This window comes from Acomys minous, assembly GCF_964271855.1.
Source record: "Acomys minous genome assembly, chromosome: 11".
Lineage (NCBI taxonomy): Eukaryota > Metazoa > Chordata > Mammalia > Rodentia > Muridae > Acomys > Acomys minous.
This window is the reverse complement of record NC_140492.1, coordinates 12,319,873-12,332,995: the sequence shown is the minus strand read 5'-3', so window position 1 is coordinate 12,332,995 and position 13,123 is coordinate 12,319,873. Positions and strand designations below refer to the sequence as shown.

The 13,123-nt window shown below is 39.3% G+C and overlaps 1 protein-coding gene across 2 annotated transcripts in view; it reads right to left on the bottom strand.

Annotated features, from left to right (window-relative positions):
• The window catches only part of ADAMTS5 (ADAM metallopeptidase with thrombospondin type 1 motif 5), a 41,035-nt gene that overhangs the window by 14,048 nt on the left and 13,864 nt on the right, over nucleotides 1-13,123 (bottom strand). For both annotated transcript variants that reach the window (XM_084802342.1, XM_084802341.1), the window contains 2 exons: nucleotides 12,709-12,841; nucleotides 5,230-5,397 (listed from right to left, as the gene is read on the bottom strand). In XM_084802342.1, coding sequence (XP_084658468.1) covers nucleotides 5,230-5,397; nucleotides 12,709-12,841 — 301 coding nt within the window. The remainder of the gene's footprint in view (nucleotides 1-5,229; nucleotides 5,398-12,708; nucleotides 12,842-13,123) is intronic.

Genomic DNA, 13,123 nt, shown 5'->3' with positions numbered 1-13,123 from the left:
AAAATGATTCCCTCCATCTGATGGCTGATATTAACTTACCACCATTTTTTTTTTAAAGAAAAATTTGTCCCTGCACTCATTTCCGCTTCCTCTGTAGCCTGCACTCTAGTAACCATTTTTTTATATTTAATGATTTTCTTTTGTAACCAAATAATTCAGACATCTCTACCACATGGAAACTTTATGCCAGGAAATGACAAAAATCATTACGGTGCCTGACTATGAAGCTCACAGTATACAGTACTAAGAAAAATGATGTAATAACGGATTATTCAATTCATGCCTTCCGCTTTTAAAAGCACATATGGTTTGGAGGTAAGCTGAAACTAGGACAAAACTACTCTTTCTGCATTTAAATTATGCGCGCTTGTTGGAGTCCAACCGCCTGCTGACTTTTTCGTTACCTCATCTATTCTTACTCTTAGCCACTCCTTCACAGTGACCTCATATTTAAAAGGTTTATATCAGTCTGAGATTCTACCTGGTCTTTGTTCTGTTATAGAGTGCCAGACTGTGCATCCCTCCCCTCCCTCCCCTCTCCCTTTCCCTCCTTCCTTTCTTCCATTCTCATACTTGCTGAATATGAAATGGATATTTAGAAAGGCAGGCACATATGAACATGGCATGTGTATTTCTCCATACACACAAGGTCAAAAGAATCTGAAATAAGGCCAACAACTAAAAACCAAAAAGGAGTTATTGAAATGGGCAAAGGAAAGCATCACTGCTCAGAGCCCACCACAGCTTGCCTCCAGAAAACAGAACCTAAAAGGCTCGGATATCTCAGGCTGTCCTCTGTGTTCATGGTAAGTAGAAATTGTAAGACTAAGGGTTTATTTTTAAAGAATTTAATCCTTCTCTATTTTTAGCACCACGGTTATTTCCATCTTGTCTTCTCTTCCAGCACTCAGGTATAAGACTGAGCATTGACCCAAATACGCGTAGGTTGCGCAAACTCAATGAATGATCCCAAAGAAGTGTCTGAGGTATCATAACTCTTTCTCTGCTCCTATTTTGTTTCTAGCTTCATATTCCTGGTTTGGCATGGTTTCTTTGAGGCCTTTGGATGAATTTCTAACACTAACAGTGAGATGTGCATTTCCTTCCTCTTTGGGAAGCTTTCTAGTAATAACGGAAAAAAAAAAAACACCATCAAAGGAACAGAGGATGCTGACCAAAAGTGACTCTAGGAGTCTGCAGTTGTTGGGGACATTGTGTGCTCATCATCATATGTAACAGTAAGGAAGTGAGGGTAAGCTTTAAATCACAGCTCATCGTGGCCTTTGAGTATGTGTTATTTGCTCATATTTTCAAAAAAGCAATTTAATGTTAAAAATCAAGATACAACCACAGAAGGCCTCACATATTCTTAATATCACTTTGAAAGCTAGCTTTATGTTTTGATTGCTCCTCCTAGAGTTGGAAATTAAGAAGAAATGCGGACATATATCCTTCCATTTCTATTTTCTGTCCAAAGTTCTGTGCTTGTTGAATGGTCATCGCCTTAGCTCTTTAAGTAAGTGAAAAGATAATTTATATATAGAACCATCCATACATTTCTCTTACCAGCTCAGGTTGCTAATGTTCTTGAGTTTTATGCACTTGGTCTGATCATCTGGCAGAGGACTTCTGGATACAGCAGATCAAGCTATCTCCCCAGGTCTCATTGAAGGTTAGGAAGCCTTTGGTAAAGGAAATTTAATCACCTGCCTTCCTTGCATAATTTCTGTGCCCGTGCTTAGCCTTATTTCAGAGGCTTGTGCTCCGAGCCAGCTAACTTGTATAAACAGCAACATTTCTGCAAAGCCCTTGTCCCACGAGGCAAGGCTACTCCTGTTCCAAATCACAAGTCTCCAGATACAGTTACTTAGGAGTGTGCACTTTGGCTTCCCAGCCATAACTGAACCACTGCACATTTCTCCTTTGACCTAAATCAGGAAACACTCAGTACTAACGAATTTAAACCTGGCAGCGGTAGAGTGCTACAAATGTCCAGCTACTTATGGCTAATAATTAAAAAAATAAATCAAATGCTCTGAGTTTAATTTGACTCTAGTTTCCTTTTGCTTTAACTCTGCTGGACGTGCAAGTAGGAAGGAGGTGATGGCTCACCAAACGGGTGTTTCCAGATCACGTGCTCTTTAGGCACCATCAAAATACTGGATGCCTTTTGTGACAGTAGCTACTTAAGCATGGGATGTTTTGCTACCTTCTTCTAAGTGTCTCAATTTAACTCTCCTAAGTAGCCGAAGTCCCTTTTTTCTCTGTATGAGTCACTGCATCTGGCCAATGTCTATAGGTCTCTCTGGGAATAATACTAATGTGACAGACGTCACATTTTTGATGTTTAGGAAAATGGGCTCAGGTCACTAAACATTATTACTGTTGTAATAATCATCATTATTCTTATTGGGTTTAGGCGGGCAGGTTACTAATTTTATTACTTCCTTATTGTCAAATGAGCTCATTAGAGCCTGACTTCAAGTTTTGTTAGTGGTCATTTCATTTGTTCCCTATGAAGAAAGTACAAAACCCAAAGTGTTATGCTTAGGTGTGGTGAAATCTGTTAGTCTTTGATCTAATGTATGTCCATGGGCTTCTTTTTATATCATCTTGTGATTGGGGTTTTCCTTGATTCTCTAAGTTTGTAGTTCAAATGTCACCACCCCGATCATCTGAAAAATGGGCTTGCCAGTCCTGGCTCCCATACTTTCACTTAAACTGACTAGTAGGTGTGTTAAAATCAAAATTACCAGGCTATTAAATTCTTTGAACTCTCAGTTAAGTAACAGAGCTAGAGTGCCTGCTTGGACACTATATCCTCATGTGATCTTTTGACAAGAGCCACCGCCTTTCCTTATTTTTCCTTATTCTGAAATTACCTTCATCTTTATAAGTGTTTGAAAACATGCAATTTTTCTTTTTTAGTTAAAATTAAAGACCACCTAGAAGAAAACAACACATTCAGAAGTGAAAGTAAGTAGATTTGATTAATTAAAGTAAATATTTTTATGCTGTTCAAATTATTCTGGCGATTCCTTTGTTTATTTATTTCACACCTGGGAGACTCGGACAATCTTTATAAGTGTAAATGAGTATGATCTATTTCTACTAAGACTATGTTCTTAGCTGCTCTCTGACAGAAGTCCTTTTGAACAGACACTGATGCCGAAGTATGGGAGTTTGGTGAAAATGAAAACCAATCAGAGTATAAAATATTTTAAAACATAGAAATATTGTTAAAAATTGAAGCAATGCTGGAAGCATATTTATTGTACTGAAAGTAAGACCTTACGCTCTACAAATATGAAATACAGGAAGCATTCTCAAATTACAGCCAAAGAAATACAATTCCATACAGCACGGCAACTGAGCTGATATGTGCGCAGGGTGAAAAGCTGGCCTAGTTTTGCCATAAGAATTTGCTGCCTTAGCAACTTGATCTGCTCACTGAGAGATTCAGGGTTGAGCTCAGCCTCTTGGAATGTGTAATATATAATTTTAAAATAAAATATTCATGGTGTTCTTAAAAAATAAAACAGTAAGGGTAGTATCAGGAGTAGAGAGTTAAGATGCTACCAGAGAGAGACTTTCTCTGGTAATGATTTGTTCACTGCTGAAAGGAAGATACAGGGACCCATACACTTCAGGATTCAGCCAGTACTATAACCAAACTAAAGAGGATTGCCGTTTTATTTTAGTCTAAAGGAAACACCTACAGGTCTTAGTATTTATTGTTTCTAAGTCTTTAAGAGATGGGAACTTTTTTTTCCTGCTATTGAAATTGCTTATTTTTTATTGATGAAAATATTTGTTCTGAGGCATGGCTTTGTTCTGCATTTACGGGTGCCACGGATGTTACAATCATTGCGCTTCTGCCTGCAGAGTGTCGGGGGTTGCAGCTCTGCACCACCATGCTGCTGCTGTCGGGAGAACTTTCATAGAAGGATGGCGCTAGATTACTGCTAAGATTATGAAATGCAAATTCTAGTGTCAACAAGAGTTTTACCAGCTCCACAGTAATATGTGGAATCATGAAGTAACGCATGCATTTTGGCTACACCGTATTTAAAAAAAAAAAAAACACTTTGCAGCAAACATCCCTGTGTTTGAAGTGGACTTAATTTACTGATTATTCTGGCACTGTTTAGTCAAAGCTCAAAATGCCTAACACACTAAGAAATTAAGTGTTTATAAATCAAAACTTTGTAAAACCCAGGAAAAAGATGATTACCACTGATTCCCTTGATCCTACTTTGGACAGTGACTCATAAGATCATTTTATGGAAACTATTATCTCCAAGATCCAAAACTTAGCCACCTGCTTCTGAGAGAGGTAGAACACTCTCTTCTGAAAGACGACAAAGTTGAAGTATATGCTCTCAAGGATTCCTTCCAACTGCGCATTTCCAGCCTGCCATACCTCTACGATGTCGGAACAGTAAGAGAGGAGAGGAAATTTGCAATAGCTTGTTTAGAAGACTGCTTAGGGAGTAGAATTTATTATTTCTAGAAATTGTGACTTCCTCTGTACTTTCATATGACTTATAGCACTAATCCGAGCCTTACAGAATTTAATAAAGCATGCTATGCTCATGAACTGTCTGGAAAGGATAAAGCTAGCAATTTTCCTTTGAAGTTCTTGAAGTCTTTTCCCACCATGGCTTTGCTATTTTTGTTCTGAAGTTTTTTATTCCACATCCAGGAGAATCTGCTGTCAGGATGAAATCAAATTCTTCCAGTCGTTGAATATCTAGAGAGCTTCCTTTCCTAGTTTTATGTTGCTATAAAGAGAATCCAGCAGAATTATGCCCTACACCTTAACCAAAGCCATATAATAGACATACAGCAAATAATTCTGAGAGTCATATTATTATCATGCAAAGCAAGATGTCTGCCAACGTTCTCACAGGAACTTAGTGGTGAAAGAGGAAATAAAAGCCAGACTCTCGGGGCACCCACTGCTGGGCATTCTGTGTGGTCTCCCACACTGTTTCCTTTTTGAACTTTTTAAGTTGGCAGTAAAAAAAAAATTCTGTAATGCCACCAAGGCTGCTGGCGTTGCATGCCAAGAGACAATCAATTTGCTTGCTTCTTTTCTGACACTGACACTGACCAACAACCATTGTCTCACAGGGTAAGCTGAGCATCATTAGACCATCATGGTGCAATGCTACCAAGAAAATGAATTTGTTTTCCTGAGCCTATGTTGTCCAGAATACTACATACCATGACCATCATCCAGGAATTCTGTGATGGTGGCTGAGGTGCACTTGGACCAGGGCTTGGATGCATCGATGCTGGTGAGGATCGAAGACATTAAACGCTTGTCTTCTGTGGAACCGAAGTTCTCTTCACAGAATTTGGAATCGTCATGAGAAAGGCCAAGTAGATGTCCTAGGGGAGATAAGAGAGAGTGAAAATGACAGAAGGAAGAAGGGAATTAGCAATTACAGACTACTCTAAATTTCTTTTTCTGCCTAGCAAGTGCTTTAGTACTTTTTTTTTTTGCACCCAGTCAAAGGTGAATTTAACAGTCTACATATCTAGATGGATCCCCAGGCATATGAAAGCTGCATGCTGTCATAAAGTAGTTGCTTTGGGTGAACATTTGGATGAAAACTGGAAAAGTAAATAAAGAAGCAGACGATCACAAAGTCCATCTGGACCACACGTGTTTACTGACATGTAAAACCTTATGTAGCATCATGAATTTGGGAGGCTTCTCTTAGGATTATGTCATAACCTCACCACTTATTGCTTTTACTGTTAGTATTCTGCCTTCTCTGATCAATTACAAACCCTACCACAAAACTCTTTGTATCTGCTGCAACACTTTGCAAGCTGCAAACAGATGCTTTCTGAATGTCAGCCCTTTTCAGGCTTCTGTTTTTTTTTTTAATAGTTATTTAGTGAATTGTAAATAGGTACAAGTCTCACAAAGAACCTATTTCAAAAATATGCTCATCTCTACTGTATTATGAATTTTAAAAATTCAACATAGTTGTTATGAAGTGCTAGAGATGGATGAGGAACCAGATGCCAGGAAGATGAGTAATAGTTTCAAAGCACATGGCCGGGATGTATGTGCACGTAACCCTTCCATACTTGCTGCTAAACTTGCTTTTTCATCTATCCAGGTATTAATTCTCAGAGTGCCCATATCTTCAGATTCTTGTAATGTGAATAAATTGCTTCTTGCCACTCATTATCAAGTTTCCATAGCCTAAGGCCTTCTGCAAATCTACAAAGGCTTTAAAAAATTCAAGTAGCTAGTTATTTCACCAAAGCTTTCAGAATCATAAAACCCTCAAGATCGTGACTAAGTTAATATAGCAGACTGGTCACTTTTCCCTAAGCATCTTATATGGCAAATGCTTGAATGCTGGCCATCGCATCAAGAGTCCAGCCAGTGCAGCCCAGCAGAGATGAAATCTTTCACACCACATTCCAACTACTTTGGGCCAACTTGTTAAATCACTGACACCTCATAACACATTATTCACTGTGCAGCTGACCGCTCTTGTGCTCGAAATGAAGTGACTACGGTTCAGTGACCTTCCAATTCTCCACATATTTGTGCTGTTTATTTTGGTTATTGACTTCAACAGCATTTACAGAATTTACTGGGCAAGCAACATTTCTTCGAAAAGCCTCTCCATTACATCTCATGATGAGGTTGATCAGTAGCATGAGTTATCATCGTGGTTTGCATCATGTGCCCCAAATAACACAGGAAGCAAGATTGGCAAGACCTTTCTAAAGTTTGAATGGTATGCAGATATTTCTTTTTTAAAGGAGTATCAAAATCCACACAGGCAACGTCTTCATTAAGGTTACTGAAAATTTCCTAATCTACCCAGCTCTTGAGAAAATGCTGTGTAGTCCCTGGACTTTGCCGGATAGAGTCTTCAACAGCCAACACAGTGGAATGTGCTTCAGAGTTTCATACTGGGGATTTATAGAGTACACAAGCTCATGAACAAGAGGTGGAGACAGACTTAGAGGTGGCCATTCGCTCCTAAAGGTCACATTAAAGACCCAAATCTTACATAAGGGAAACAGTAGCATTTGCATTTACAGCCCCTTGTAGTCAATAGACACACAAAATACCAAATGAAACTGCCCAAGCAGCTTGGTCAATTACCTTCTTTATAAACCTGCAAATGTGACAATTTATTAAATGATTTTCACCTGTGATATCTAAATACACATTTTTAAAATGTGCTCTCACCTTCTTGTCTTGTAAATCTGAAGTTAGAAAAATATGTACCCAGGGAAAGACCGACTTTTTCTTTTAAAGGTGGGTTGTAATTATCTCAGGCTGGCATTGAACTGGGCCCACAGCTAAGGATGAAGTTGAGCTTCTGCTTCTCCTGCCACTTGAATGCTGGCTCATGACTGTATGTCTCCCTCTTTTGCTTTAGGCAGCACTGCAGACAGAACTCAGACACCTCACATGCAAGAGAAGTTATATCAACTCAGCCACACCTCCAGCCAAGACACATTCCATGTAAGGGAACCTCAGAGTCAGCGCCTCAGTCAACTCGGGTATTACTAGGCAGCATTAGCCTCGGGAAGGAAATTGAGTGTTTTGCTAAACTTTGGTCTGACTACAATGTAAACAGAATTTTGAATTCTTGTCTTCTGATCCCAAACTAACCAATGGCCAACAGGACAGGGCTCCACGTCCTACCCAAGCGTCCCCAAAAGCACTGTAATGTGTTTACTTGGGAAAACACAGTCCAGAAAAGGCATCTGTTTCTTAATGAGGTCATGGTTTTCATCTACCTAATTTTCCAGCAGGGATTATGGAGGTGCAAGAAGGTCTGGCCAGGAGTTGAAAAGCGAGTCAACAGCTCACAGGGGATCAGAATCTAGAACCACCGAAGAGAGGACTCAAAACCTCCAATAACTGAGTGGGGCATACTTTTCTTAACACAAACTTTTATGTAGAGGTGATAACACTCGAAAATATTCCTTTACAATGCAGTAAGTAAAACTGTTAATGTGGTGCTGAGTAGGCAAACAAGGATGAGGAAAAATAAATTCTATCACCTTATGATGGGCTAGCCTTTTAAATCAATTTTGTACCAAATAATCTCCAAACCCCATTATACTATCCAAGTCTTGAGCTCTGCAACCAGATGAGTTGCATTTGATTCTGACCCTTAGAGCACTTCTGTTATGGATCTCAGGCAAATATAGAAATGTCTTTGTATGTTATTTTTGGTGCCTCATGATAGTATTTACTTTAAGGTGTGCCTGTGTGTGTTTGTGTGTTGTTCGTGCACATGTGGATGCAGGTGTATGTGTGCGTGTAAGCATGTGCCTGTGAAGGATTAGACAAGATCCTTGGCTGCTCTCCCTCAGGCACAATCTACTTTATTTATTTATTTATTTATTTATTTATTTTATTATTTGTTTACTGTCTGGTCTGTCACTGGCCTGGATGCTCTAAGTGGGCTATGGTAACTGGCTAATAAGTGCCAGAGACTCAGCTGCCTCTGTCTCACTAGCACTAGGATTACAAGTGTGCACAACTATATCTGGCTATGTCTGGGGACCGAACTCATGTCTTTGTGTTTGTAAACGAGCACTTTACCAAGGAATAGAATGATTTGTAGTAAAATTTGATATCACTGAATACCTTGAATTGAGAGGGAGAGAACAATTTCCTAATTTGAAGAGGGAAACAGAGCACACATTAAGACTTCATCTTTTTCAATGCCATGTGTCAACCTATGTGGCAAAAAAAATCAATAGGCATTCCCTAGAAAAACATGGATTGGGATGAAATTTATTTTAAATGTCACAGTAAACACCAAATCTTGCAGTGCGATGAAACGTGTAACCCAAACATATTTCTATCTTCTATCCTCAGAGCAAGAAAGACATGGTTCAAGTTTGACAGGAACTACGTCTAGTTTGTGTTGATTAAAGTGACAAGTCTGAAGACAAACAGCAAGTTGAAGCACAGCTGCCTTCTCTTTCTATCTCACTTGGCTTGCCAGTATGAACATCTGAATCTGTGGACTGGTCTTTGGTCTACCAAGTTTTTTATTTGTTTTGGGTTTTTTTGGTTTTTGATTTTTGTTTGTTTGTTTGTTTTTTGAGGGAGAGCTCTGCATTTTTTCAAAACATAGACTTGCTTACTCTAATCATCTATGAGACAGAGTCACACACTGATCAGCACACCCAGACAGGCCTCTAACCACAGCAAAGCACAGGCAGTCCCCTGCTGCGTCTCAACCACTTCCTAAGTCTGACTGAGGGTTTGGTCCTGCTCTTTAAAGTCTCCCAACTTTAACTTAGGAAGCACATTGCAGGCTTTCTCAGTGGAGAAATTCACTTAGCACATTTTATAATTAACTACTATAACACAAACCTTTCGTGTGCTTGGAAATTATGGATTTCATTAATCTGAATAAAATTCTATTGTTCCCCTTAGAATATTAGAAGCTGGCTCAACATCAATAAAATGGTTGTTTTTAATGAACATATGTGCTGCAGGTGAAATCTTTATTATTATACTCTATAATAAAAGTTTGACAAGTTAAAAAAAATATAAACTCAGAATGTAAACTTACATCAACTTGAAAACTTTCTGGCATTCTCCTTTGGGTTGTAAAATGGCTGTAAACACATTCCAGCCTCCACCCAAAGCACATGGATGGTCTGAAGCAACTTTCTGAAATGTTCTAGCAAGTGAGTCAGTGTTTACTGTGTATAGCCTAGAAAGCAGAAGACAGTTTACAACTGCCTACAGGTCTAGTCCATATGAATGAACCTTGCTCTTGCAGAAGCCTGAATTGGCATCAGGTGACTGTGTGCTGTCAGTGTCTCGTACTTCATTGTTCATTTGACTTTGAGCTTGAATTGGTTATCAGGATGACAGGAGAGTCCCAGCGAGTATGGGGGGCCTGCAAGAAGAACTTCTCAAAGCTGTAATCTAATACATACCACCCCTCAATCTGCAATCTACCATCACAGCGTGTGTATCATTTGTCCTTTTTCTTTTTCTTTTTGAGATGTAATCTCACCATGTAGCACAGGCTAGCTTAGAACTCATGATCCCTCTGCATTGGCCTTCCCAGTCCCGACATTTTCAGTGCGCCATCATCACCATCTTCACTTTAGTTCATCTCATGCGTTAATTTTCAATTATATGAGGTTTTTTTTTAATGGAAAATAGGAAGAAAAGGTATACTTTGTTTTTCTTGTACATAATGTAAACTTGACTCTGTATTGGAAATCACTATTTATCGCAGAATGAAGCTTTTGGCCCTCCATAAAACCCTATTCAGTTAATAGAAGCCATTCCTTTTAAAATTATTTTTTATATTTTATTAAGTTATTCATAGTACATCTCAATTGTTATCCCATCCCTTGTATTCTCCCTCCCTCCCACTTTTCCCCTACTTCCCTCCCCTATGACCGTGACTGAGAGGGACCTTCTCCCCCGTATATGCTCATAGTGTATCAAGTCTCTATAAAAGCCATTCTTAATCAAATACACACTGTTACTTCTTATAAAGTAAAATTGTAAGTAAGATTATCTTTCTAAACCCTTAAGACTCACATTTTATAGCATACATTCATCATATTGAGGCAAGTTAAAATAGGATAAAAAGGCAATTAAAAAGGAAGTTAATGAAAGTTTTTTTGTTATAAAAAACAAATCAAATACATATTATTTTACCTTTCGACTTCAGGCCTAGGCCACTTGCAATAGAAGAAGAAAACTTAAGCACACAATACTTGACTGGAAAATAAACTGCAGAGGGTTCTAATGAAGTGAAGGGAGATGGCTTAACCAAGAAATCTGAGAAGACACCAGAATGTAATCATACGCAAAGACACAGGCTTGACTCTGCATCTGGGAGCTTGCTCTCCTACCATGCTGGTCTTCTGTATAATGATGTCTAGTTGTCTCTTCCTGCATAGCAGTGTCTGGCTCCATACTTACTGCTCCATCAGCCTGTGTAACACAGAGTCTTTGTCGAAAAATTTAAGAGGCCTGGGAATGTCACCTTGCTAGACTTAGACACTCCAGGCCAGGTGGTGTGGCATGGGAGTCAAGCAATAAAGAGGCTGTGTAGAAAGCTCAGCATTGCTTTTGAGTGGAAACCTGCCAGTGCTGTCACTATCTGTAAAGGTCACCACGGGAGAGGTGGTCAGAAAGCTGCAGTAGGCAGAATATGTGATTTTACAGTGGCTTATTATTGGTCCACCATATAGGGACAACACAGATCATCAAAGTGTCTAAATGACCTGAGTAAAACTCCATAGGGAACTGACAGGGACTCTGCTTCATTTCAGCACCCTGGCTTACGTGAAAGATGCTCCAGAATGTTTCAGTTGGAATTAACATCAGTGGTGCTGTTGGATGGTTATTGACATCAGGGTTTTGAGTCTGATTTCAAGAAGAGAGCCAGTACATCAATGTCAGGATTAGTACTTGCAACATAGTGGGTGAAATGCAGCTACTTAGTTCTGTTCGCTGCTCTCATATCTGGGGTTACAGAAAGTTACAAAATTTCCCCTTTACTAAAATTATTCTGTTCCCCAAAGAAATATAATTAGAAATTGGCTCATTTTGAAAATATAGATTACTGGAAATGTGAGGTAGAGAATTTAATTTCCATTCTTAATAGTTAAGACTGTAACCTTAACAAGCTAAATATTTTTTAAAAAATACAAAAAATCTATATATAATGATATGAGAATGATGCCTTTTGCCACAAAGATACAAATAGGCCATGCATAAGCTAAGAAAGGAAATGAAACGTTTACCTAAGAAAACTGAAGTATGTGCATGTGACTATAAATGATATCTGCTATCTGTACTCCACTCATTTTGGCTCCTAAAACAATTCCATGTAAAAGGTAGTGCTATCCCTATGTTTCAGAAACGAAGACTAGACGTCAAACTTAATAATAGAATGATTTGACACAGGGCTGAACTATGCCAGTAATGTGTCTGATTATAACACTTTGTCCTATAAGCTAAGTCAGTTTCTCATACACTGGCATCCTTGGTCAGAGGTTGGAAGCCTGTTTTCCTTATGCCAGGGATATAGTTTAAGTCTTTACCTCTGCCCCCAGTTTATTGTTGTAGGATTTAGAAGTGCTCCCTGTACTAAGTGAATTGAATATGCGTCATTATAATGTAAACTCAGATGAGAGTCAGCTTGGTTCCATTTGCCTTGCTACTGGGAAGGAGGCTGGGCTATTTACCACTAGCTACTGATTCCCTGTGACAGGAGCCTACTATTATCACTCATGATGGGGCAAAACATGTTAAATTCCTGTGCAAACTGATTCTCCCTGGGATAACTTCTCTGCATCCCAAAGGCGACTGTGACAAATTCTGTCTAGGAGTCATTTAGGGATGCTTGAGAGAGAGAGAGAGAGAGAGAGAGAGAGAGAGAGAGAGAGAGAGAGAGAGAGAGAGAGAGAGAGACAGTAGCAAATTTCTCCTTTACTTTTACTTGACACTGTCAAAGGAAACGTCTACTGTGTTGCTGACTCTGCCTTCCTTTTCCCTCATTAGTTAACCCTGAAAGTTCAAATATAAACAAATGTAATCCCCAATGGTACATCTGAACCAGAAGAAATCTGGAATTAATTGCCAAGTATTTTGGGTCCTGTTGCAGCTGTTACAAGTGTTTGATTTGGCTAGGGAAGAGAAAAGGCCCTGCATACCAATTTCATGAGCCACAGTGAAAGCGGCATGGAGGCCGTCATCTTCAATCACAGCACAGCTGCGCTCCGGAGAACATATGGTCCCAACGTCTGCCATTCCCAGGGTGTCACATGAATGATGCCCACATAAATCCTGCCCGGGAGAAAGAAAGAAATCATTAAAATCAATTCCCATCCAGAAGGAGCCACCATGGACAGCCACTTGCTCACCCCAAATGGCAAGACTGAGATATGTTTATGGTGTCACCTGCTCAATGTTGGAAGCCTTCCAAAGGCAAACTCAAAGCAGGAACTCTTCTCAGCTACTTTGCAACCCAGAAGCACAGAAGGATAAAGAAATTCAACGACGATTTGAAAGATGCCATGATTACAGCTTGTCCGTTGCAATCCAAGCCCAACAGCCTTCACAAAGCTG